This window comes from Notothenia rossii (assembly GCF_949606895.1).
Source record: "Notothenia rossii genome assembly, chromosome: 4".
In the NCBI taxonomy this organism is placed as follows: Eukaryota; Metazoa; Chordata; class Actinopteri; order Perciformes; family Nototheniidae; genus Notothenia; species Notothenia rossii.
The window spans coordinates 16,654,750-16,678,299 of NC_136902.1; the positions used below are offsets into that span (position 1 = coordinate 16,654,750).

The 23,550-nt window shown below is 40.0% G+C and overlaps 1 protein-coding gene across 1 annotated transcript; it reads left to right on the top strand.

Annotated features, from left to right (window-relative positions):
- The first annotated feature begins 10,035 nt into the window (after positions 1 to 10,035).
- LOC307035747 (dystroglycan 1-like) lies at positions 10,036 to 22,519 on the top strand. The gene is made up of 3 exons (XM_079675418.1): positions 10,036 to 10,331; positions 16,982 to 17,548; positions 18,612 to 22,519. The coding sequence occupies exons 2-3, from the start codon at positions 17,126 to 17,128 to the stop codon at positions 20,919 to 20,921; spliced, it is 2,733 nt and encodes a 910-aa protein (XP_079531544.1). The 5' UTR covers positions 10,036 to 10,331; positions 16,982 to 17,125; the 3' UTR covers positions 20,922 to 22,519.
- The last annotated feature ends 1,031 nt before the right edge of the window (positions 22,520 to 23,550 follow it).

The window sequence follows — 23,550 nt, forward strand, 5'->3', positions numbered from 1 at the left end:
TAGCTGTTGAACCTAGTGGAGCAGCTAACAGCTTAAGCAACATATATTTCTCTCAGGAGTTGGTAAACGGAGACAAAAACATAGCATCACACTACATAATAAGGTGCTTGCTATCCCCATTTACACTTAGAAGGGGATGATATGTACATTTTGTGTTCACAACTTGTGCCCACTATCCACAAATGTTGTGTTTTTGCAATGTTGCATTGTGCTACCTAGTTACTGAAATGCATTACCACAATTGCAGTTGCTGTGCCATGCAATATTGAACTAATGTTATGAGTTTCTATGTAATTGAAAAATATCAATATGACAATGTACAGTAATCTCCTTTTGTCTTCTGTTTTTTAAGGAGAATCGCCTGGTGGTAATGTTAACAGTGAGCTTAAATCGCAGCATGGCCAGTAAAATGTGGGTAAGAGTTAAATACCCTCACCTCTCAGCTATCATCAATGTATCCAAAGCTTGCTTGCCTTAACACAACATGAACACAACTAAATGGTTTATAACTGTTTGCACGTTGAAACCAAAGTACAAATATTATTTACTGATTTCTACACCATGCAGTTGCTAAAGTGATTATATGTTAATTCATTGCAGCTTTTTTAAATTGGCTCCACAGATCTGAGATTGCATTGTTTTATGTGAAATGGCAAAAAAATCCTTTGTCCTTAGATTGTGAACAGGAATTCTAACTGAACAGCTTACAATGACACCACTTAAACATCATTTAAACATAAAGAAGGGACTTAAAAATGACTGTATTAGAGTCTTGTTGATGAAAGACTTGTTATACCCTCTGTAGTTTAATAGAAAAGACAGATCACTGCTGAATTTCTCTTTCATTTAAGAATAATGAGTCTCCTCCTGCACCCGGGATAAATGAAGCTTTGTTCAATACCATATTCTAGTTTTAATTGAAGCACTTAAAAAATGGAAATTACATGAAGGTCCTCTTCTAATTTTTGTGATTACAGTATGCAGCAAAAAGGAATAATATAACTGATGTACACTGAACAAAAATATAAACGCAACACTTTTGTTTTTGCTCCCATTTTTCATGAGATGAACTCAAAGATCTAAAACATTTTCTATGTACACAAAATAACCATTTCTTTCAAATATTGTTCACAAATCTGAATCACCTCACAGGTGTGGCATATCAAGATGCTGATTAGACAGCATGATTATTGCACAGGTGTGCCTTAGGCTGGCCACAATAAAAGGCCACTCTGAAACATGCATTTTTGCTTTATTGGGGGGGTCCGAAAACCAGTCAGTATCTGGTGTGAGGGTTAGGGTTAGGGTTAGGGTAATGTTGTGAATCGAGTGGCCTGTGTTTATCGTCCATAACATACGCCTGCCCATACCATAACCCCACCACCACCATGGGCCACTCGATTCACAACATTACCCTAACCCTAACCCTAACCCTAATCCTAACCCTCACACCAGATACTGACTGGTTTTCGGACCCCCCCAGACCCCCCCCAATAAAGCAAAAATGCACGTTTCAGAGTGGCCTTTTATTGTGGCCAGCCTAAGGCACACCTGTGCAATAATCATGCTGTCTAATCAGCATCTTGATATGCCACACCTGTGAGGTGGGATGGATTATCTCGGCAAAGGAGAAGTGCTCACTATCACAGATTTTTTCAGATTTGTGAACAATATTTGAGAAAGATGGTTATTTTGTGTATGTAGAAAATGTTTTAGATCTTTGAGTTCATCTCATGAAAAATGGGAGCAAAAACAAAAGTGTTGCGTTTATATTTTTGTTCAGTGTATGTCTCTGTAAGTGTAACATGACCTCAGCCTTGGATCAGGGTAGGTGCCTTATATCAGTGTGTTAAAACAAATAGTGAGGATGAGATCATGACAGATGTAAGAGGGGTTGCTCCTCCAGGCTATGTCTCTAGAGGGCCAAAGGATATTCTGTCATCGGCAGGTGCACACATATGCAATTTAGACCACATTATGATGGTATGGTTTCTAGTGTTGTGGTTGGAAAGAGCCTGTAGGCAGGAACCTGATCTGATAAGTATTGTGGAAACTGTGGGAAGTCCTGGAAATTATTTCAAAGAGGCGCAAAAGAGGCAATAAGAACTCAAACTGCATAAATAGAAATCTAAAGATGTCATGTGAATATTCTTTTGAATCCTGCATTTTCTTTCCCTCAAATGATCTGTTTGCCATGTTCACCTTGCATTTGAAAAACAGAAGTGGGAATTAGCATTACATAACTTACTGATAACTTAATATGCCGGGGCCTCATTGAGCTCTTGACGGTAACTTCAGAGACGGGTTTATCTTCGTCTCATGTAACAGGTATGAAGAGTAGCTTCAAACAGCTTTTGATCTTGAAAAGTGCACTGAGGTGGGGACATGGGGTAATATAACCTCTGCTGGAGCACAATCCTTCACTTGTACACAATACCACAGCAATATGGAAGTTATTTTGTATCTTTGGAAAGTCCTTAAGTACAAAAAGTTGAACAAAATAGATTGAATTTGTTGACGTTGAAATGAAACATAATATTTAATTATGAATACATTTGCAGCACAAAATAACATGACATCCATTTTCAAGCAGCTGAATAATGAGCTACTATGGTACTTATTTGTGTCCTATTTATTGAGAGTGCGTTTTTTTAGTGTCAGAGCTCCCTCAGCGCCAAGGATTTGCAGTGAAAAAGCCTGACATCAAGAATAAGTCTGAATGTTTGTAACTATAGCCTACAGTACAAAAGGGCATAAACAATTACAGCGAAACCATCTGTCTGAGAGCTGGTTAGCGTGCCAGTTTGTGCTTGTTTCTGTGACCTGGGCTTTAATTATTGCAACCATTGTTTATTCATCGGTTTTTAACCCTTTGTTTTTCCAAACAGTATGTTGCTGAGCAGACGTAGTTGCGTGCATTCAACTAAAGGCTAACTAGCATATATTCCCCTGTTGGGAATTGAGCAACTGGAATGGGAATTAGCTCTTGGATATTAAACCTCAAAAGGATTTAGTAATGACTAAGGCAGTGAGTAGAAAATATACAAGTACTTTCAAGTTGTTCATTGTTGTTTGATCAGACACCCATGATTTAAATCAATCTGTTTTATGCAGCCAGCATTCATGTAAGGCTGATACTGTCTTACACCTTAGAGCTTTTTATTTAACTTTTTTTTAAAAGGGGGTTTAGTAGGGAATAAAATGCTGATGTTTCTGAAAGTAGGGGGCTGGAAATTGTAGTTTTTGCTCAGGTATTGTATTGGCTGAAGTTTTCGGACCATTCCCAAGTCTACTGGGGATTCATCTTGCTCAGAGTCAAATTGACTGAGTGATGATTGAGTAAAGACGGAGGACCCAGACATGATGTAAAGGACATGTCATTGCATTTTCCTTCAGCAAGCCTGAGCCCAGAAGTATTTTCCACAGTATTTACCCACCCATATTGTAAATACTCATTAATTCCTATTTGAGCAATACAATCTGTTTTGTGTTGGACACTGATTAACTATAGTATTACAAGGATATTTGTACTAGCATTTCTGTGCTGCTTGGAGCTACGATTGTTTGCTCAGTATTATACTTGCAAATAAAAAAAAAAGGATCGGACAGCTGTAATTTACATATGTAAGATTAAAGATAATTCAGGCAGATAAATAGAACAAATACATTGTGATTTACATTTTATAACAACTCATCGGAGCCTCAGGGGATAAAGGAAAAGTATCCTTTAGGTTTTTGTTTGGCTGCAAATGCCTATACACATCCCAGGAATGTGGAGAATGGCGAGAGAGCGACAAGAGAGGCCTTGTATTTGTAGGTCTATCTCCTGCCCACCCTGTAGATTAGCCTCTTATCTGTTAAATGAGACGGTGCCGACGGATTTGGATAACAGGACTTTGGCATCGGCACTATGCTCCATGCACTGAGGGCTCTGCTGTATCACAGAAAGTCCCTGTGCCAGAGTTAAGCGGCACAGACAGCCTTGTACCAAGCAGTGGGTGGATATGGGGAGCCACATAATAGGCAGCTTCAGATGCTGCCATTCCTTCTGCCTGAGCGCAGCTGATGCTTTTTTCCTTATTTTTCCTGGTTGTCTCTCATCATAGATATGAATGTAACATGGGACAATGAGTGATACACCCCAGAGTTTAGATTTAATTCACACTTTCCCACATTTCATGGTGTTTGATTCCCGTAGCCATTGACTCATTCCATCTCTGTCTGTGCTGCTATCATGTGACTAGCCAGGTAATAAGGCAGGCTGAAATGAATCCTCCAGCTCTGAATCATGATTTGATCTGACTTGTAGTCGCCCTCACCCCGGGCCGGAATTGATAGGTGATGTTAAGTGCACACCTGGGACCCAATGTTGGGTCCCTGCGCCATCTCCCTATTTCCTTCCCCCCTAAGCCCAGGGCCTCAGACATAAACAGGAGTACTGCTCTACTTGGCTGCTCATGCAGACTTACCGAGACAGAGCTGCCTGCCGCGTTAGGCGTGAGTGCCAGTCACCGTCAGGTTCAATGGACGAAACTGGAACACATTCCTGAGACCTTACACATTGCTTGCTAGTTAATAAATCTCTAAGCCTGCATAGGAAAACCCAGTGAGGTATTGGGAGAGGAAACAGAGTCTGGTTACACTGAACAGGCTTGTCACTCTAAGCAGAGATTTGACTGTTCCAAAATCATCCAAAGGGGGTCATGGATATCTAAAGCTTCATGACCATCCATTCAACAATTCTTAAAAAGACAAACATTTTAACCTTATAGTGGTGCTAGAGGACAGGACATAGAATCAGTAATGTCAATAGGCTTCGTCCTCTCATGACCTCAAATGAGTGAACCAAGTGTCATCAAATCCATCAAATAGTTGTTGAGATATTTCTGTCCTGACCAAAGTGGTAGACCGATGCATGAGCACATTGCCATCGATAAAGCCATGGCAAAACAAAGTGTATATTTAGATAATATGCTGTATCACTGTCCAATCATTGTAATCCAGGCAGTCACACCATTCAATTATTCCATTGAAGAGTTATAGTCATCACTAAACTAAGCGTTACAAAGGTCATAGCTATTAGACGAAATTAGTTGCAAAACTTGTCTAAACAAGAAACTAATGAAAACTGGTGGCTGAATATGTTATCATAGTTTAAATGTTCATCTGGTTTCCGAGGAATTAAAATATATGAGGCTTTAACCACATTACAGCACGGAAATACCCTTAACTGATTTGGTGACTGGGATTTCCAGGCAACTGCTAAAGAGTCACAGTACACATTTAGGGGCTATTGAGTATTCAGTAATCAGGTTTAGAGTTGATTTCTGCTCTTCATTGGGGTCATCCTGTGGCTATGCCATTTGCTAATTTCTGTATTTGCTGACGTCTTCTTGATGTGTCTCATAGTCATTAGACTTGTTTGTCTCTGATGAGAAAACTAATACCTCCGCTACAGAGGCCATTAGGCCATTTTCCTCACACCAGCATTTAGTATTAGGTGTCCTCAAGAGCTGTGTGTTAACCCTTTAATGGAGTGGCCTGATCTGCCATTGGATGAATGTACTGAAACTGCTTATGTCCAATCCCATGTAATTGCCTTTGGGGTCTCTGATGGTGGATTAATTATGCAGTGTAATTTGCAAATTATCGGCTAACTTGACTCAGCAACACTTGGATAGGATTCATTTACATGACATGTAAATATAACAAGATGAAACTGAAAGTGCCAATTTGCTTTATACATATTAGACATAATGATGTCATGATTTGTTCTTGTCTTACAGTAAAGAGGATGTTTTCACAGCTCAGGGCTTGTGTACAATCAATGTTCGTATGAACAGCACTATGATGGTACCTCTTGGAAACCCTTAGTTGTGCTGAGCAGTGAGAGCAGAAAACCGGGGGCAGGCACAGACAGGAAAAGTACTCTAGTCTAAAGTCGCTGTGCTGAAAGAAAATCCTCCTTCTTCCTGTTCTATTATCTGCTCAACATAACAAATGACGGAGTAAGCAGACACCCACTGCAGACCAAAAACAACACTTAAACAGGTAAATAACAAGTTCCTCGAACATTCTGGTAAGCATTTCAATTCTGATTGTTACAAATGGGCCTGCAAATTACTGTTGCCCCTTGAGAACCAAAATAGTATTACAAGGCATATGTTCTGAGCTGAACATATAAAAAGCATAAAGGGGCTTTCCGTTTGTGATTGAGTGAAACCGAGAAGGGTTGTCTAATGTAATCTACCATTGTGAGAAATGGGAGATTGGCTCCATTGAGGGTCTCACTACTCAACCAACCCCCCTCTGCGGTCCAACAGCTCGCTCAGAATAACCCTCCTAATAAGTCACTTGGAAGAAAATGTGGAGAGTCAGCTGATTCGTAATCCGCTCTCTTTCTCGCTCTGCGCTCGCACATCAAGAATCAGATTGATATGTGCAATCACATGAAAGCCCTTCTGTGGTGAGGCCATCATGGTCTAGTAGACCAGCAGGTGTTTTTGTGTATGTGTGTTTTGACAAAATGAGAGCTAGCTGATGCATTTGCAATGGAAATCCCTCATCCGTAATATGCCTCAAGTGTAAATAAAAAGACAAGAGAACATCAACTGCTAGAAAACACATGTATTCTTCTCTGCTGACATTTAAAACATTTGCATATTAAGTCTGTGCTGATGGTGTGTTTATTAGATTTAGAGACGATGAATAGCTATAAAACAATAATTACAAGAAAGTGAAAATAACTCTCAATGTGAAAGCCATAATGTGATTAAAGAAGGAATGTGAACATAAATGATATACATGTAATTTAGAATCAATTGTATTACCTGTGCACATTCAATTAAAAAAAGAAAATGAATTATGATAGGCAATTTCAAATATGTTCTTTGTAGTCTCCATGAAGATACAACACGCATGCTCTTTGTTCACCGTTGCCTAGCTGGGGTCAACAAAAGATCAGGGGGATTCGGATGATTGACAGGTCGGTGAACTACTACGGACAGGCTCCGCTACTTTAAAAAAGAAAATCCTAATCACTTGCCAATGGTTTTACTAGTATTTGAAGGCTCTCTTTTGTTTCCATGAACATCAAGTCAATTCCTGCTCCAAGATATTTACACAGTTTATAGATCATGATAATGTATGATGATGGAAACACATAGATGGCATCACATATTTCACACAAATATGTTCAGTGCAGTAAAAGCCGGCAAAGGGAATGATAAGAATGGCCATTTCCACAGACACATTTGGCAGCATAATGACATCTGTGATTGTGGTTTCATTTTTTTGTAATACTGTGCTGCTTTCTTGTTTTCAAAACTGGCTGTCAGTCTGGGAGACAATTCTTTTTTCTTCAAACTTTTCCTTCCTCTTTCAAGTATTTTTCCCAATAGAGCGCATGCCCTATTTAAACCATAATAACGCAGGGTAATACAGTACAGCAGTCATTTATGTAAGCTCATAGAGAGCTTAACAAAGAAATGTCACCTTCTTTGTATGAGTCTTTTCCACCTTGAAAGGGGAACGTAGGAAGTCGTCAAGGTGAAGAAAAGTAATCTCAAGGAATATTTTGCAGTGCAGAATACTGGAGAGCAGGACGGGGACTGAGCAGCTGCTCCCCAGATTCACAAAGCGACTCAAACTGTAGTGTACAGTATGCGTATACCATATATATATAATATACTAAAAGCTTTCCAATGCATGCATATCATTTCCAATGCTGTAACAGGTTCAATGTTACTTAGTACATTTAGTTAAGTACAGGTTTGAGTTATTTTTTACTTTTCTGAGTATTTCAAAGTGTTGCTACTTTTACTAGAACACTCTCCATCTCATTAGAAGAACACTTTAAGTGCATTTTGCTGATTTAACTTTTAACTTGTACTTTACTTTTTAAGTATATCCCTTGTAACAAAGACTTTTAAGAGAAAGTGGTATTGTTACTTTTACTTAAGTAGAGTATTTCTTACATCAATTGGTAACAGACAGTATTAATTGGGGAGAAGTTAATATATTAGGAGACTCAAGGTTCACTTAATATACTTTAACTATAATAATTGACCCTGAAAACAACTCATCCTTGAAGGTTCGAACTCTTGAACCTTTAAACAACCACATGCCTGAATCTTGTGACTAATATCACAGTTGCCTTAACTCAGCTGCCTGGATGCACTAATGCAAATACACATTATTGCAAACAGTGTGCAACATGGTTGTATGATAAGCCTTCTCAACTAGAAGCACGTTGTCAATAAAATGATACAATATTCCTCCTTCAGCTAATGTTTGTTTCCTCTGAGATTGGATTTCCCCTAAGACATTGTACGTTATGATACCAAAGTCAATATAAAATGTTGTATTGATAAAACAACTAAAATAAAAAAAGCTTTTGAAGGTAAGATACAGACATCATGTTGACCTACAAACACTGAAAATAAGTCACTTATCATGTCAGCACAGTTCATTGAACAAATATAACCTTCGATTGTGAGCGGTCTACATCTGAACTGTGTGACTTTGACTTAGGATGGGAGGCAGTTCACTTTTAATTCACAACATATCTATTTTGGCAATCTAAGTAACAATAATATGGAAGGCTCTTTGAAGCACAAATAGAGTTTGGGGAGATTTCTTGAGAGGTGTATTTACATTTCTTTATACAGAGCATTAAAGTAGGTGCGTGTTTCTTTGTATTCAATTTGTAATCCTCATCATAAAAAAACAGGCTCTTTTTTCATGAAAATGTAGATAGATTCAGGCTGATTGATTCTTGTCTTCACTGTCTAAGTTTTTATGACTTTATTACAGGGAAGGCTATTAGGTTAGATTTTACAATAACTTTAGGCCATTTATATCTTTCAAACTTGCTATTGTGTGTCTTGTGCTTTGTTAAATTCCCTTTGTTGCGTGCTATCTCGCCTCATTTTATTCTGTACTGACTTCTTCTTGTAAGATCAAAGTAAGCATATTCTCTGAAGTCCTTTCAGATATACTCATGATCAAGGGCTGAATAGAAAAAACTTGACTTTTAAAATCAGATACAATGAATTTCATAATACTTTCTTTGAGAAAGACAGACGCTTGAGAAACATTTACCAGCAGTAAATTGTCAAATTTGATAAACCGTGATGACATATCGAAGTGAGCAAATGTTTTGTACAAGCAAAATTAACTAAATTAACGTTCATGTATGCTTACTGTATTTAGAAAATACACACATTAGTTGTGTGTGTCTATTGCAGGAAAGCTACGAAGGTCCTGGCAATATCTGTTGGCTGATGATTGCTATTCAAAGTTACAAGAGAAGGATGCAAGAAATAAAACTATTCTATTGTCTTAACTGTTTGTTTTTTCATCTAAATATGAGTAAAATCACAAACAAAGACACCTACTGTATGGTTGCTTTTGCATGGACAACATGTTAATACATATTTGTAATACATATTACATTCCACCCCACTACAACTCAGAGGTTAGTTGAATACTTTTACCCCACAACATTCATTTGATGACTTTAGCTACTTTGCAGATTTGGATTAATAATGTGAAATTTAATCGACAGTTACATAATATTTTTGTTACACTGGGAGTAAAACACACAAGTTACCAAAGTAATTACAATTATATGCACTTTTGCCAGCTTTGATAAACATATTTATGCACCAATAGTTATAATCAATACATATAAATATATTATTCTGAAATGGGCCATTCTTGATGAATATTTAAACTTTTTTACTTGAAGTACATTTTGTTGCTCAAACTTTTGTACTTTTCCTTGAGTTACAATGCTTAATGCAGGACTTTTACTGGTAGCAGAGTATTCCTTCCTAGTTTTGCTGAAGTACAAGGTCTGAATACTTTGTCCTGCTTTGTGTACACAATTGTGAGGTGATGCACCGACACAGTACAGGCAAACAATAAATCCTTTCAGTGATATTTTATCTTTTTCACCTGCATGACTCTTAACGAAAGAGGGGCGGAGTCATGCTGGCTCACGCACGCACGCACACACAAACACACACACACACACACGATTGGCCTCAACCTGTAGACCTGTCTGCGAAGAGGACAGAGGCAGTCAGGGAGGGGTTGCTGCTACCGACATAATTACAATACAGAGCAGTGAACTATCTGTAGACTAACTTCACCAGCGCGGCATCTGTTCCCCTTCTACTATGCACAGTTACTCTACCCTCTAAATGCTAGATATGCGTCTGTGGCGTTGAGGGGAAAGCGCATGTTTAATGGCATTTTGGAAGTCTCCGCGGCACAGAAGAGGAGACATTACGGCGCGGGTTAGCTAACGTTAGCTCGCTAACAAGGTCAGTTTGAATTGTCTTCTGTCGCCGTTTTCACTATAGCATCGTTGAAAAAGCAACCCTTGTAATCCGGTCTTAACTTGGCTCATGAACAAAATTAGATCGGTTGCCCGTCCGCAGACTGGACAGGTAACCAGCTATTTTTGTCATCGGCATTACTCTCTTGACGATAGCTTGTTAGTTAGCCTCCACTCAGTGGCTATCATTGCTCAATCCGTTTGCTCTTATTCGACTTTGGTGTTCGACGTTTGAAAGTGAATGCCTTAATGGAGGGTATTGTGAAGAAGCGAGCTTTGTCAGTAACATCAGAAACAACGCAGTCTGACTCAGCTAACGTTAGGGGAAATATTTGTATAGAGCTAGGCACTTGTGTAGTGGCGGATGCCCCAGCAGAGCAGCAGCAGCTTGCTAGAATAAAACAGGTGCATCCCTGCGCTAGTGATGGGCAGATGCAGGCAAGCACTAAATAGCACTAGTTAGTGAATTTGCGGCTTTCAATTTTAAGGCAGTTTTGGGGATTTATTAACCAATAAAGACTGCGTTTACTTATTGTGGGTTGTTAAATGATTTATCAAGGTTGAATGTCGTAGGCGGCGTTATCATTTACAAAGGCCTCTTCTACATAGTCCAATAGAAACGGGGGCAACTGAAACGGGCCCGGTAGCTAACGTCTGAGTTAGTTAGCTAGCGTTAGCGGTAACACGGTAACTGGCTGCGGGGACAAACATATCAATCCCTAAAACTGTTGATTTAAATAGCATTTACGGTGTTGTGTTTAATCACACGATAAAAAGGGTATTTGTGTGTTATCAACCACATGGTCTCTATCGCTGCTGGTGTTACATTGGGAAGGGCTGGTTTAGCCTAACTTAGTATTAGTTATCTTGGATTTCCCAACGAGTTTTAACGTTAGATTTAACGAGTTTGTGTGTCTTATAATGTCACAATCATTAGGTATAATGTGTCTTATAATGTCACATCATTAGGTGTAATGTTAATCAGTTTACACGAATTAAGAACATCTTTATGACGGATAATGTTCAGATACAAGTTGTTGGGAAGCTTAAAAGAGCAGAGATTTGGTGTTGTTTTACAGTTAAACCTTTACTTTGGTTTCATGCTTCAGAATCTCATTAATTCGCAGAAAAACACATAGGAGATGTATTGACTTTAAACAGTGGGTTTTGACAGCATACATTAGTTTTCTTGTAGCGTTAAACGAGTTGCTCTCGGGTCATCATGCCAGGTTAGACTTTCACTCAGCCAAGGCCGACTTCGTGTTTTCTCTCCACATATTTCATTAGTTGGTTGAACAGTGTAGAGGGCAACACAAGGGAAACATCCAATTGCAAAGCAAGCTTGTCTTGTGGATATGTTTGTTATTCAGCTCATGCACTATCTGGAGGCTGCTGGATGTGGTACGTCAATTCAATTGGCCCTGAGTGCCACTGTGCATCTGAGCCCTAATTATTTTTGACGATTTTCAAGTTTTAACTACTGCTGAACTGCAGAAAGCAAGATACTGTGGTTGTAAACGGTTTTGTCCCCCCAGAAGTGCAGGGCGTCTTTGTGAAATGGCCAGAAATTACCCAAACTTGAGCCTGTGTCCTTGTACTATTTACCCTACATATAAAGGCTCCTCACAGTGAGGTTTTAATAGATATTGTATTGAAAATCAAGTTATGTTATACTCAACTCCAAAATCGTTTTTGCAAGAGACCCTTTGTTTGGATCACTTGGGCTTTTGAAACTACATCTCTTAAATGTGTCAGTAGAATTGCCACATAGCTTAACTCCAGTGCTCTTAGAAGTTGTTATGATGATGACAACAAGGAACACTTATTTATCCCCTCCATTAGCGGTGTGCGATTTGATTGAGTCAGGTTGTCTTCAACACATATTCTTTTTGTGCTCTCTTAGAATGATTGTGATGAAGTACATGATATACGTTTCTATTATTAAGTCTGAAATAATGCGTTTAAGGTCAATCCTATAAGCAACAGGCAATATGGCTTCATCTTATTATGCATCCTTTAAATCTTGGGCTTTTCTTTAAATGACACATCCTCATTACATGTTCCATTATGCACATGTTTCATTATGGTATTGTTTTGTTGTTAATTTGATCGGCGTGTTGGAACACTTTAAATCGACTTATTAAAACGTTTCATATTTCTTAATGAGATGTTGTTTAAATTGGATTCTGAATTACTAGCACACTGTGAAATGAGAATGTGATATAATCTAGGCCACATTGTGGAGAGCTTACTTTGATGCTCAGATGAGGGTTTTGTTCCACCCCATATGTCTGTGGCAACTGCCTGAGGTTAGGTGTGCTCGTTCTGAATTAAATTAAGCCTATGTGTCAAACCTATTTTCATGTTAATGTTTTTGTTTTACATATAAACACACATTGATAGATGAATCAAGAAATACGTTTTGCTTTTACACTCAGCTGGCATATTGTAGTCCATTGAAGATTCAGCCTTTAAAGATGTACTGCACACTTAAACATGTGTTTTGAGCTGTAAAACTGAATAACCGCATACTGATGTAATGCACAAATACTGATGTTAATATACACAAACAAATTATAAAATTGTTCTAATACTATAATTCACCCCTAAACCTTGACAAGCTAATGCTGACATAGAGTCCGCCAGTTTGGACTTATCCGTGTCATGAAATTATTCATATTAAAAAATAAAGTGGATGCCACTTTTTGTAATGGATAATTTTAGTCTAGGACCTGTGGGTGAAATTAGACTTAAAAGAGACATTTTTTTGTTCTTTATTTTTTGAAGTAAGAGAGACTCCTTGATCTTTTTGTCTAGGATCTTCGGAGTCACATGAGAGTTGAGCCGGGGGAATGGGTGATGGGGTGAAAAAGCAACTGAACTGGCTCAGTAGATAAATATTCCAGACTAGGTGCATGTCTCAACCTGTTTAATGGTTTAGGTGAGACATGGTTCTGTACTCTATTTACAAGAAGTTGACAATGTCACATTGGCACAACTGGTTATCAGTTTGTTACTGCTTTTAAAAAAAAAAGTTTTTTTACAGTGACTCTTCCTGTTGATATAATCTGTGTATTTAACGTTGTTTATTTGATAAATCCATTCATCATTTAAAACTACAAAGAGCATAGTGTAGGATACATCAGCCTTGTGAATGTGAATTGATTGTATGTTCTAGTTTTCCCAGCTGGCAGTCTAGTCATAACAGTTCCCTCCTGTGCCAGAAACCCCATAACATATACCTGAGGTAGATATCGATCGTTGCCATTTACAATGAAAGCTGCATACAAATATTTCACACAATGGTCTGCATTGTTTCATCTCAAGTATTGGCCTTCGTGCTTTCATTAATCATAGAGTGTAGATGATCTACCGACACGATTGATATTCCCACAAACAGATAATTAACTGAATGCCTTTTTAGTATGTAGTTTTTTTGTCCTGTGATGAGTCATACATTTTGGGATTTTCATCCAAAGCAGTGGGTTGGCATGTCTCAATAGCACTGGCTCAGTTCTACACCACTATGGAGGTACAGGCTTCTTACTATTGTATGATCAGATCAGAAAGTGAGCAGTTATTCTAAAAGGGAGCAAAGGAAAGCCAACATTGCAGAAAGTAGCTTTTGGTGGTATGATCACACTGGTAAATAGAAGGCTGCATTCAGCAGATAAGGAAGATTACGGTATTTAAACGTGTGCTTGTCCTTAGTCTGAATAAGGGCCCCTCAATGTCTGAGGCCAACGTCTTAACACAAGGGAGAAGAATTACATTTTGTTCATTCTTATCCTTTGCAACATATGATATCAAATGAGAGGTCTGCATGAATTCCCACCATTAATGCCAATTCCCACAGAGATTCCGGTCACTCCCACCAGCAACAATGTTCTCTATTGAAATTCTTTCTTCCTCCTCAACAGTGGAAATACAGTCACTCAACTGTTTTGATAAGTCGCCTTTTAGAGGACATGAATTGCAAACAAGCCTAATTAAATGGGTTTTAAAGCTTAAAAGAACTGCTTCAGATGCTGGGAACTAAAGATGAATGGAACTGTTATAGATTGTCCTTGTTTTTAGGTACTTGATGTAAATTCCTGCAGGAAGGAATACAAACCAGATGTTTAAATGTCAGACTGACACCAGGGCAGCAGTGATAGTGTTATTTGAATGTTATTCCTTTAAAGCAATGTATATGGCCGATTGTTGGGGTAGAGAGGTGAGCGAGAGAGACAAAGCTGGGATGAGTGCACTTGCAAACTGATCTTCAGAGTTTTTGCTCCAGCATTTAGAGGTGTACAGTTCTGCTGGAAGAATAATGACAATCTAATGTGTTCATTAACTCCATATCTTATCCTAAGACAATGAGTTTGAGTTTCTTCCGGTCCTAGGGTAGATGCATGTAAATGTTTTGACTGAAACATTTGTGTTGGTTTCCATGAGATCCTATCCCATTGCAGTGCAGCCTTTTTTACTTGCTGTGTCTTGAATGAATCATCCAAACATTGTGGGGTGAGTTCAAACCGCATTAAACTCACTTTGAAACATTGGGTTTTGTATAAATTCACTGATTTCATGATGTGGGTTGTTGATCGAAAGTTTAGCCCCTGATTGACATGTATTTTAGTCAGATCGCCTGTAAGAAGGCGCCTGGGTTTGGGGCCATTTGAAGGGGCAATCATTTGTATAATTTGACGTCAAAGCCTTCTGCCAGTCAGGCATTAGGATTCCAGGCGATTGGATGACCCTCCTCTGCCTGTTTCTGAGTGCTACAGGATTGAGGTTGGCTGGGTCAGCACAATGGAGACTCTAATTCCAACCCCGAGGGCACCTAATTAAAACTTACAACCAAGACAAACAACCTTTGACACGCATGCATCTCGTGAGAATTGCTATTAGGAAAATGCCATGACAGAGAAGTGAAGATCAGTAGGGGATCAATATGTCCATTTTTCTAATACTGTTTATTACTTTGAAACTTCATGTGTAGAATCTATTTTGAATGCTGTTGGCACACATTACTAATTGCATGCCTTAATTTGGGACCAGTGTTTTCAGCCAGTATCTTTGTTATGGTTTATGAAATATATATATTTCCTCTACTATAAATGTTAGAGGGAAGACAAATTCTCCGTCCAAAGTCACTCCTTTCCCTGATACAAAATGGACTTCATAGACATAGAAGTTCATTTGAGACGGTCTCCCTCCTTCCTTTACCTCCGTCTCTATCAAATTACACACTAGTTTGCTGTATATGTCAAAAGATAGTTGGTAAACAAATGAAATGCTTTAAGTCAATTGTCAATAATGACAAGCTTTTATAGACTGTATAAGTACATTTCCTGCTTCAGAGACAATTAATGCCTTTTTATATTGGTAGGGGGAGCACAATCTGCACAAGCCTTGTAAACATAGTGCACTAGATAGTAAACAGAGGGATTTAGGACGAGGCAAAAGTATGTTTCCGTATCAGGTATTCTAAAGGAATTGAACAATGTTGCCGCACCATCATACTCAAGTTTACTACCATATTCTGTGATGGCGTAATACCATTTTCAAACAACTAGAATTATAAATGCATACTATGAAGTATAAACTAGACCCTCCAGAAAAACGCGGGCAAAAATCCTTGATTATGCGATTAAACATGCGGGGATTTTATGCGGTGAAATTGCGGGAAGTTGTGAAATATGCGGAAATATGCGGGGAAAAAGAATAACAATTTTTTTAAATATTGGGCTGTCTTATTTATTCTCTCTCACACAACCTGCCACTAACGTTAAACCCCTTTACTATTCAATTAAACACATTCAATGTTTATTTATTGTAAAAGCAATTGGGCTATTTTAATCTCACACACACACACACACACCCACACACCCCCCCCTACACACACACTTCTCCGCCTCATTATGTTTTCATTTACTCGTTTGTTATCTGACCAGCTTCAATCTTGTAGGCTACTCACTTAGTTTCTTGTAGCCCTCGAAAGGGTTTTGGAGGTTGATGCCTACGTGAACGTGAGTTGTTTGGCTTTCTTGTCCGCAGCAGCAGAAAGCATTTTCGAATGTTTGAATGAATCAAAGTGGGTCGTCCCCGTCAATTTTCTCTGATGCTCCAACACACAGTTGCACGGGGTGCAGAATAGTTTCCCCCCACTTTTTGCCCGGTCTTTAGTAGAAATGTTCGTCGGTAAATGAGATGGATTAGATTTTTTCATCCTGGTGTTTTCTCTATCGTGTGAGCTCCACACGTTCACTCTATACAGTGTTTTGTTTACATTCTGTGATGTGCGAGCTGATGACGTCACGTCAAGACGAGTTGACTTTTTTTTTCTCAACTTTGTGTGGAATAATGCGGGGATTATGCGGCCTTTTGATAAATATGCGGCCTTTTAAAAATCTGCGCCATTTTGCTGATTATGCGGTAAATTCTGCGATCGCAGAATCGCGTTTTTCTGGAGGGTCTAATAAACGTGCAATATAAAACTCTTGGTAACAATTGGGGTTGCAGGATGTGCTGCGGTCATGGAGCAGAAACACTACTGTGGAAGCGTTTATACTAATTCTATATTTGCACTGTGCTTTTTTGCATTCGTCACACTCATGTTTTTTTCTTCTCTTCTGTTTTCTCACGTAGCTGGCTGACATGGCTGTCTAACAGGCTGCCAAGGCTTTCTTCATGGATCACAGAGGACAACAAAGAGAGACCACTGCATCTGTGAGCATAGCCAATAACTAGGGAACTTGACCTACAAGCATATCATCGGACGGACGTCAGTGCATGTGGCCTCCTAAGTTGTTCATAGACATCTGTTGGGCAGCCCAAAGGCCTATTGCTATGCACTATAAACGGAAAAACATGAGCTGTGGGGATGCTGGTAGGAGCAGTTTTCTTTGGTGCAGGACTATCCCTCTGGTAGTGGTGCTTCTTGTCACTATGGCCCACGGCGCTGCGCCAGAACAGCAAGAGACACTTGTGGAGATGATATCTGTGGAACTGGAGGCTTCTATGCAGTCCTCTGTGCTCTCTGAGCTCCAGGCTGCAGCATCTTCAGTCGGTGAGGGGCCGCCCACAGCTATCCCAGATTCTTCTGCAAAGAATGGGGGAGTGCACACTGGCATCCCTGACTCCTCGGCAATCGTGGGCCAGGTGTTCCAGTTGAAGGTTCCCACGGGATCCGCAAATGCAACGTGTAATGTCAAGGTAAAGTAAACGGAAGATGAGACATAATAGGAAAAGAACGTTGTTGAAAAAAACTGATTTGACATGGGGAAGTATTTTCATATTGAATCTTTCTTTGGTGAAATAAGTGTTTGGTACTTACAAGTATGGAATATAAATGAGTTAATGTTCATTTTTAATTAATCAGTCAAAGTATTTATGTTAAATAAAGAGACTCCTGATAAAGAGGGCAGTATGGGTTGCCTTTAATCTGATGGACTGAAGGTCTTTTTTCCTGTTGGTTCAAACAGAAGCAGGCTAAGTGTCATTTTTGAAAGGTATAATCAAAAAATGACATATATACCGCAGAGTATGTAACATCACTATCTTCTTGTTCTTTTTATATCTCTTAAGGGGAATACAGTGTTTTTCTTTGACTCTAGATAATATATAGTATTTATCTCTTCAGTTTTGATCACTGTATCACTGATGATTGAAGCTGGCTTTGGTGCAATTTGTTCCAGTCTTGCCTTATGAATGCGATGAGATTATTATTGGCCCAAGTGGTGATGCAGAATGATATCCTGTCATGCAGTAATAACTCAAAATGAAGAGTGATGACTCACATAGTTATTATGAATAGACGCTCACCCTGCTTCCTGTTCATATTGGTAAGATTTGATAAACTGAATGTAATATGGCGGGGTTTAGGGAGATGGTGAAAACATTTCTGCTTTCATTCTTGATATTTGAAAGTTCTTCATTCATCTATTAGCTCGGTTTAATCCTAGTTCCTGTTTGACTGGCAGCCTTAAAATTCAGGCTCACAGGCTTATAATTACATTAAACAATTCACTCTTAAGTCATTACCAAACATTTAAGAGACCATTACTAAGCTAAAGTATATACTTCCACTTCTTTCAGATTCATATTCTAATACAATTCCTACTCAAACAAAGTCATTTGACAACATCACTTTTGTCATGTTAACTGGCCAGTCATAACTAATAACTGTAATTTGTCACATTACAAATTAGGTAAAGTTTGATATTTGCTGACTTCTGTTATTCAAAATATTAACAATGTTTCTTTTTTCTTCCTGTAGCTCACTGAAATGGGGAAGGAGACGTTGCCCTCCTGGCTGTTTTGGGACATAGAAAGCTGCATTCTGAGAGGTTTGGCCCTAGAGCAGGATAAAGGTGTGTATCATATCTTGGTGTCAGGAGAGGAGATAATTGGCAAGACTGGCAGCCAAGTGTTCCCCAGTACCGTCTTCTCTATTGAAGTGTACCCTGAAGAACGGGCAGACACCGAGCCAGCCCTGCTCACTCTGCAGTCTGATATCAGTGGCATCCAGCCTTTCACCTGTGGCTCAGAGGAGCTTGTCACTGTCCTCACTGTCATCTTGGACGCTGACTTGACAAAGATGGTTGCTGAACAGAGGGTCAACCTACTGGGCGTTATGAGGAAATTCTCTCATGTGGCCCTGGAGCACATGAGGGTGGTCCCTGTTGTCAACAACCGCCTATTTGACATGTCTGCTTTCATGGCTGGACCGGGGAATGCTAAGAAGGTGGTGGAAAATGGAGCCCTTCTGTCATGGAAGCTTGGATGTGGCCTTGACCAGGGCAGTATCCCTGACATAAGCAGCGTCCAATCCTCAGCTAAGAATGGGACCATGTCAGGCAGGCTGGGATACCCTGTGGTCGGCTGGCACATAGTCAACAAAAAGCCCCATGGCGTGAAACGGGTCAGACGGCAGTTGTACAATACTCCCACTCCATTGCCCTCCCTGCTTCCTCCGACCACTCACCCAGAGCCCCCTGTACGTGTTGTTCCCACCCCTACTTCGCCCTCTATTGCTCCAGCAACAGAGGTCTCTGCTCCCCCTGTCAGAGGCCCTTTGCCTCTTCCAGTAAAGCCCACTATGAGGGTTAGAGATCAGATAGCCCACACACCTGCGTTTGGACCTCCCCAACCCACAAGAGTACTCGGAACGACAAGCAGCATGCCCATTCAGCCCACCATGACCCGGCCTACAATTGTAGAGGCCACTGCTGTGCCAACACCACCAAGCACCACCAAAAGACCCAAACCTACTTCTACGAGGAAACCTAAGAAACCCAAAACATCCACCCCAGCACCCAGGGAACCCAAGTCTACCACGCCTAAACCGCCCAAACGCACAACTCCTCTCTCTTTGGCTCCAGACATAAATCAAAACCCAGACATCCGCAACGCCGTTGATCAGGTGAATGTATGGGTTGGCACATACTTTGAGGTTAAAATTCCTCCTGATACATTCTTTGACAAGGAGGATGGTACTACTGATAAGCTGCGTTTGACTTTGAAGAAGACCCCCAAAGAAGCAGTGAGTGAAACATCCTGGATACAATTCAACAGCACAATCCAGCTTTTGTACGGCCTCCCAGAGGAGCAGCATGAGGGGAAACATGAGTACTTCATGTTGGCCACTGATAAAGGCGGGAAGAGCATCATGGATGCATTTGAGGTTCAAGTCAACCGTTGGTCTACTATTGACAAACCATCAGTTGTGTTTGCTGCCCGCTTCCATGGCGACCCCAAAACATTAAGCAATGATGTCCATAAGAAGATTCTTTTGATCAAAAAATTGGCGTATGCCCTCGGTGATCGTAACAGCAGCACAGTAACTCTGCGAAGCATCACTAAAGGCTCCATCGTGGTGGAATGGACCAACAACAGTCTCCAGCAGAGTCCTTGTCCAAAGGACCAGATCACAGTACTTAGCAGCAGGATCTCTGATCCCCAAGGGACACCTAAACTGGCCTTCATCAAAGCTATGGAGCCTGAATTCAAGCCCATTAACATCTCCATTCGTGGCACCAATAAATGTCAGAGCTACACGTTTATCCCGCCAGGAGAAGTGCCAATGCCTGTTCTTCCTACAGCCACTCCTTCACCTGGGACAGGTCGCAGGAGCAGTGACGATGTCTATCTCCACACAGTCATTCCCGCGGTAGTGGTAGCTGCCCTGCTGCTCATAGCAGGGATCATTGCTATGGTCTGCTACCGCAAGAAGCGCAAAGGGAAGATGACCATAGAGGAGCAGGCCACTTTCATCAAGAAAGGAGTACCCATAATATTTGCAGATGAGTTGGATGATTCCAAGTCACCCCCGTCCTCCAGCATCCCGCTTATCCTTCAGGAGGAAAAGCCCCCACTCCCCCCTCCAGAGTACCCTAACATGTCTGGCCCCCACAGTACCCTACTTAACCAGGATCTACTGGAGGAGTATTCTATGTATCAAGATGATGACCCGAATGCACCTCCTTACATGCCCCCACCACCGTTTACTGTCCCCATAGAGGGCAAAGGCTCTCGTCCCAAGAACATGACCTCGTACAGGTCCCCCCCTCCCTACGTGCCTCCCTAACGCACACTACAGCTTTCAGTTTGGAAAGCAGGTGCAACGTAGGGATGCTTGTTGAAAACTTCTACAGGAGTAAATTTACACGTGTTTGATGCTTTGACTTTGTAGAGGAGCAGTCAACCATACTCATATATTTGACCGTCATGGATAAGACACTATATTGTACAATTCTACTACTGGCACAGGGCGAACGGATGGGGAAGAGTTTGTTATTCTAGCCCTCTTTTTTTTCATTGTCCTTCAGATCTGCTTTTGACCTCTTGCAAATTCTTTTTTGTCTGTTTTTGCCAAGAAGAGTCAATTTTATCTTCAATGATGTACTATTTCTATTGTATAGAAAATAATAAAGAAGCAGGAAAGACTGAAGCCCACACGGACTTTTTGAACAGATGTCACCATGACAACAGACTTGAGGCTCTTCCTCACAGTGTTAATCTTTATGAGTTTCTATATCACTCTTATCTGTCCTTCGGCTAGGTTTACTAAGATTTTGCACCTGTTATTTCTAGAGGGGAATGAAATACAAAAAGCCAAACTGAAAGCATGAAACCGTTACACAAATATCTGTTTGTTTCCTAGACTTTGATCTCTCCTATTCTCTCCTATGCTTTGCTCCCTCTTGACAATAACATGCAATCCTTGCACTTATGCAAATTCTTGTTAAACCTTGCACTATGTGTCTTGCGCATAATTGAACGCAGTGAGTGGTAGTCCAATAAGGAGAAAAATATTTTCTTTTTGTATCCTTGAATTACCACGTGACTGAGATTCCTCTGGTACTTGATCACTAAAGACATTACACTGATCACGCCTGTTGTAGATGTAGCCTAATTAAGTTACAAAACAAATAATTACTTTTTTTTTCTTTGTTAATGTGTGTGCCACTGAAACCTGCCTCTGAGATGACTGGTTTTGCTGTTGCCAAGGTGATGTCTGTGGTCGCAAGGCAAACCATGTGTGGTTGCTGCAACAATAATGAAGGGGCCAATGGAATGCTGTGTTTCTCAGCAGGGTGAGAATTAGCGACATAGTCAATGAGGTAGATCCACTGTCTTATATTGAGTTGGTTTTGCCGCTATGAGGGGTGGGTGGGCGGGCTTAGAGTACTGTATTATCACTGCTCTGCCTCTAGGTGTTGCACTGTTATGTTAAGTGCACTGCCTGTAGTCAGTTCAATGAGGCATGGGGACGGGGGGGGGGATGTACATAATCGTGTGCCTGTGAAATTAAACAACTCCATAATGTTAGTGTTTTATCAGTAAACCTAGTCGGGAAAGGGAGGGCCAGAGTGGGAAATAATTTTATTTTTTACTTGTATGTCTAGATTTATGATCACAATCATGGAAAAAAATGACTTTATAGTTTGTGATGGTACAAAAGAACGTTGACCTGCCCATCACAAAAAAAATAATGCATTATCTCAATATGATGGGGAACAAAGAAACCACTACAATATGTGAATTATGTACATTTCATATCTGATATCACCATAAGAAAAAATGGTTAAAAATCTAATGTTTTTACTGAGTTTTTGATACAGTCTTAAACTTGTTTTATGAAAATATATTAATAAAATGTAATACTATTTGTAAAGCCTCAAAGATGGTGTAGTCCCTTTTTTGTTTGAGAAAATGGAACTGCATATTCAATATGTCGATGTACATTCGAGGGCTGTTGGACACAATTCACCAGATAAATTAGAATATAATCAAAGTGATGTATACATGAATATGATCAGAAGTATTAATGGGCTTTTGTACAATTGGGAAATTCGAGTGCAAACATTGTGATATTTAAAGCTAGTGTGTATAAAGGTAGGTTTGAAATACCTTATAAGCCACTTTGCTTTTCAAATACAGTGGGGCAAAAGAGTATTTAGTCAGCCACCAATTGTGCAAGTTCTCCCACTTAAAAAGATGAGAGAGGCCTGTAATTTTTATCCTAGGTATACCTCAACTATGAGAGAGAAAATGAGAAGAAAAAATCCAGAAAATCACTGTCTGATTTTTAAAGAATTTATTTGCAAATGATGGTGGAAAATAAGTATTTGGTCAATAACAAAAGTTCATCTCAATACTTTGTTATATACCCTTTGTTGGCAATGACAGAGGTCAAACGTGTTCTGTAAGTCTTCACAAGGTTTTCACACACTGTTGCTGGTATTTTGGCCCATTCCTCCATGCAGATCTCCTCTAGAGCAGTGATGTTTTGGGGCTGTCGCTGGGCAACACAGACTTTCAACTCCCTCCAAAGATTTTCTATGGGGTTGAGATCTGGAGACTGGCTAGGCCACTCCAGGACCTTGAAATGCTTCTTACGAAGCCACTCCTTCGTTGCCCAGGCGGTGTGTTTGGGATCATTGTCATGCTGAAAGCCCCAGCCACATTTCACCTTCAATGCCCTTGCTGATGGAAGGAGGTCCTCACTCAAAATCTCACGATACATGGCCCCATTCATTCTTTCCTTTACACGGATCAGTCGTCCTGGTCCCTTTGCAGAAAAACAGCCCCAAAGCATGATGTTTCCCCCCCCATGTTTCACAGTAGGTATGGTGTTCTTTGGATGCAACTCAGCATTCTTTCTCCTCCAAACACATCTAGTTGAGTTTTTACCAAAAAGTTATATTTTGGTT

What these genes read in the sequence shown, in the direction of transcription:
- LOC307035747 (XM_079675418.1), top strand. Translation starts at nt 17,126, where the DNA reads ATGTGGCCTCCTAAGTTGTTCATAGACATCTGTTGGGCAGCCCAAAGG. An exon ending in ATGCAACGTGTAATGTCAAG is followed by an intron (nt 17,549 to 18,611) that starts GTAAAGTAAACG and finishes TTCTTCCTGTAG; the next exon opens with CTCACTGAAATGGGGAAGGA.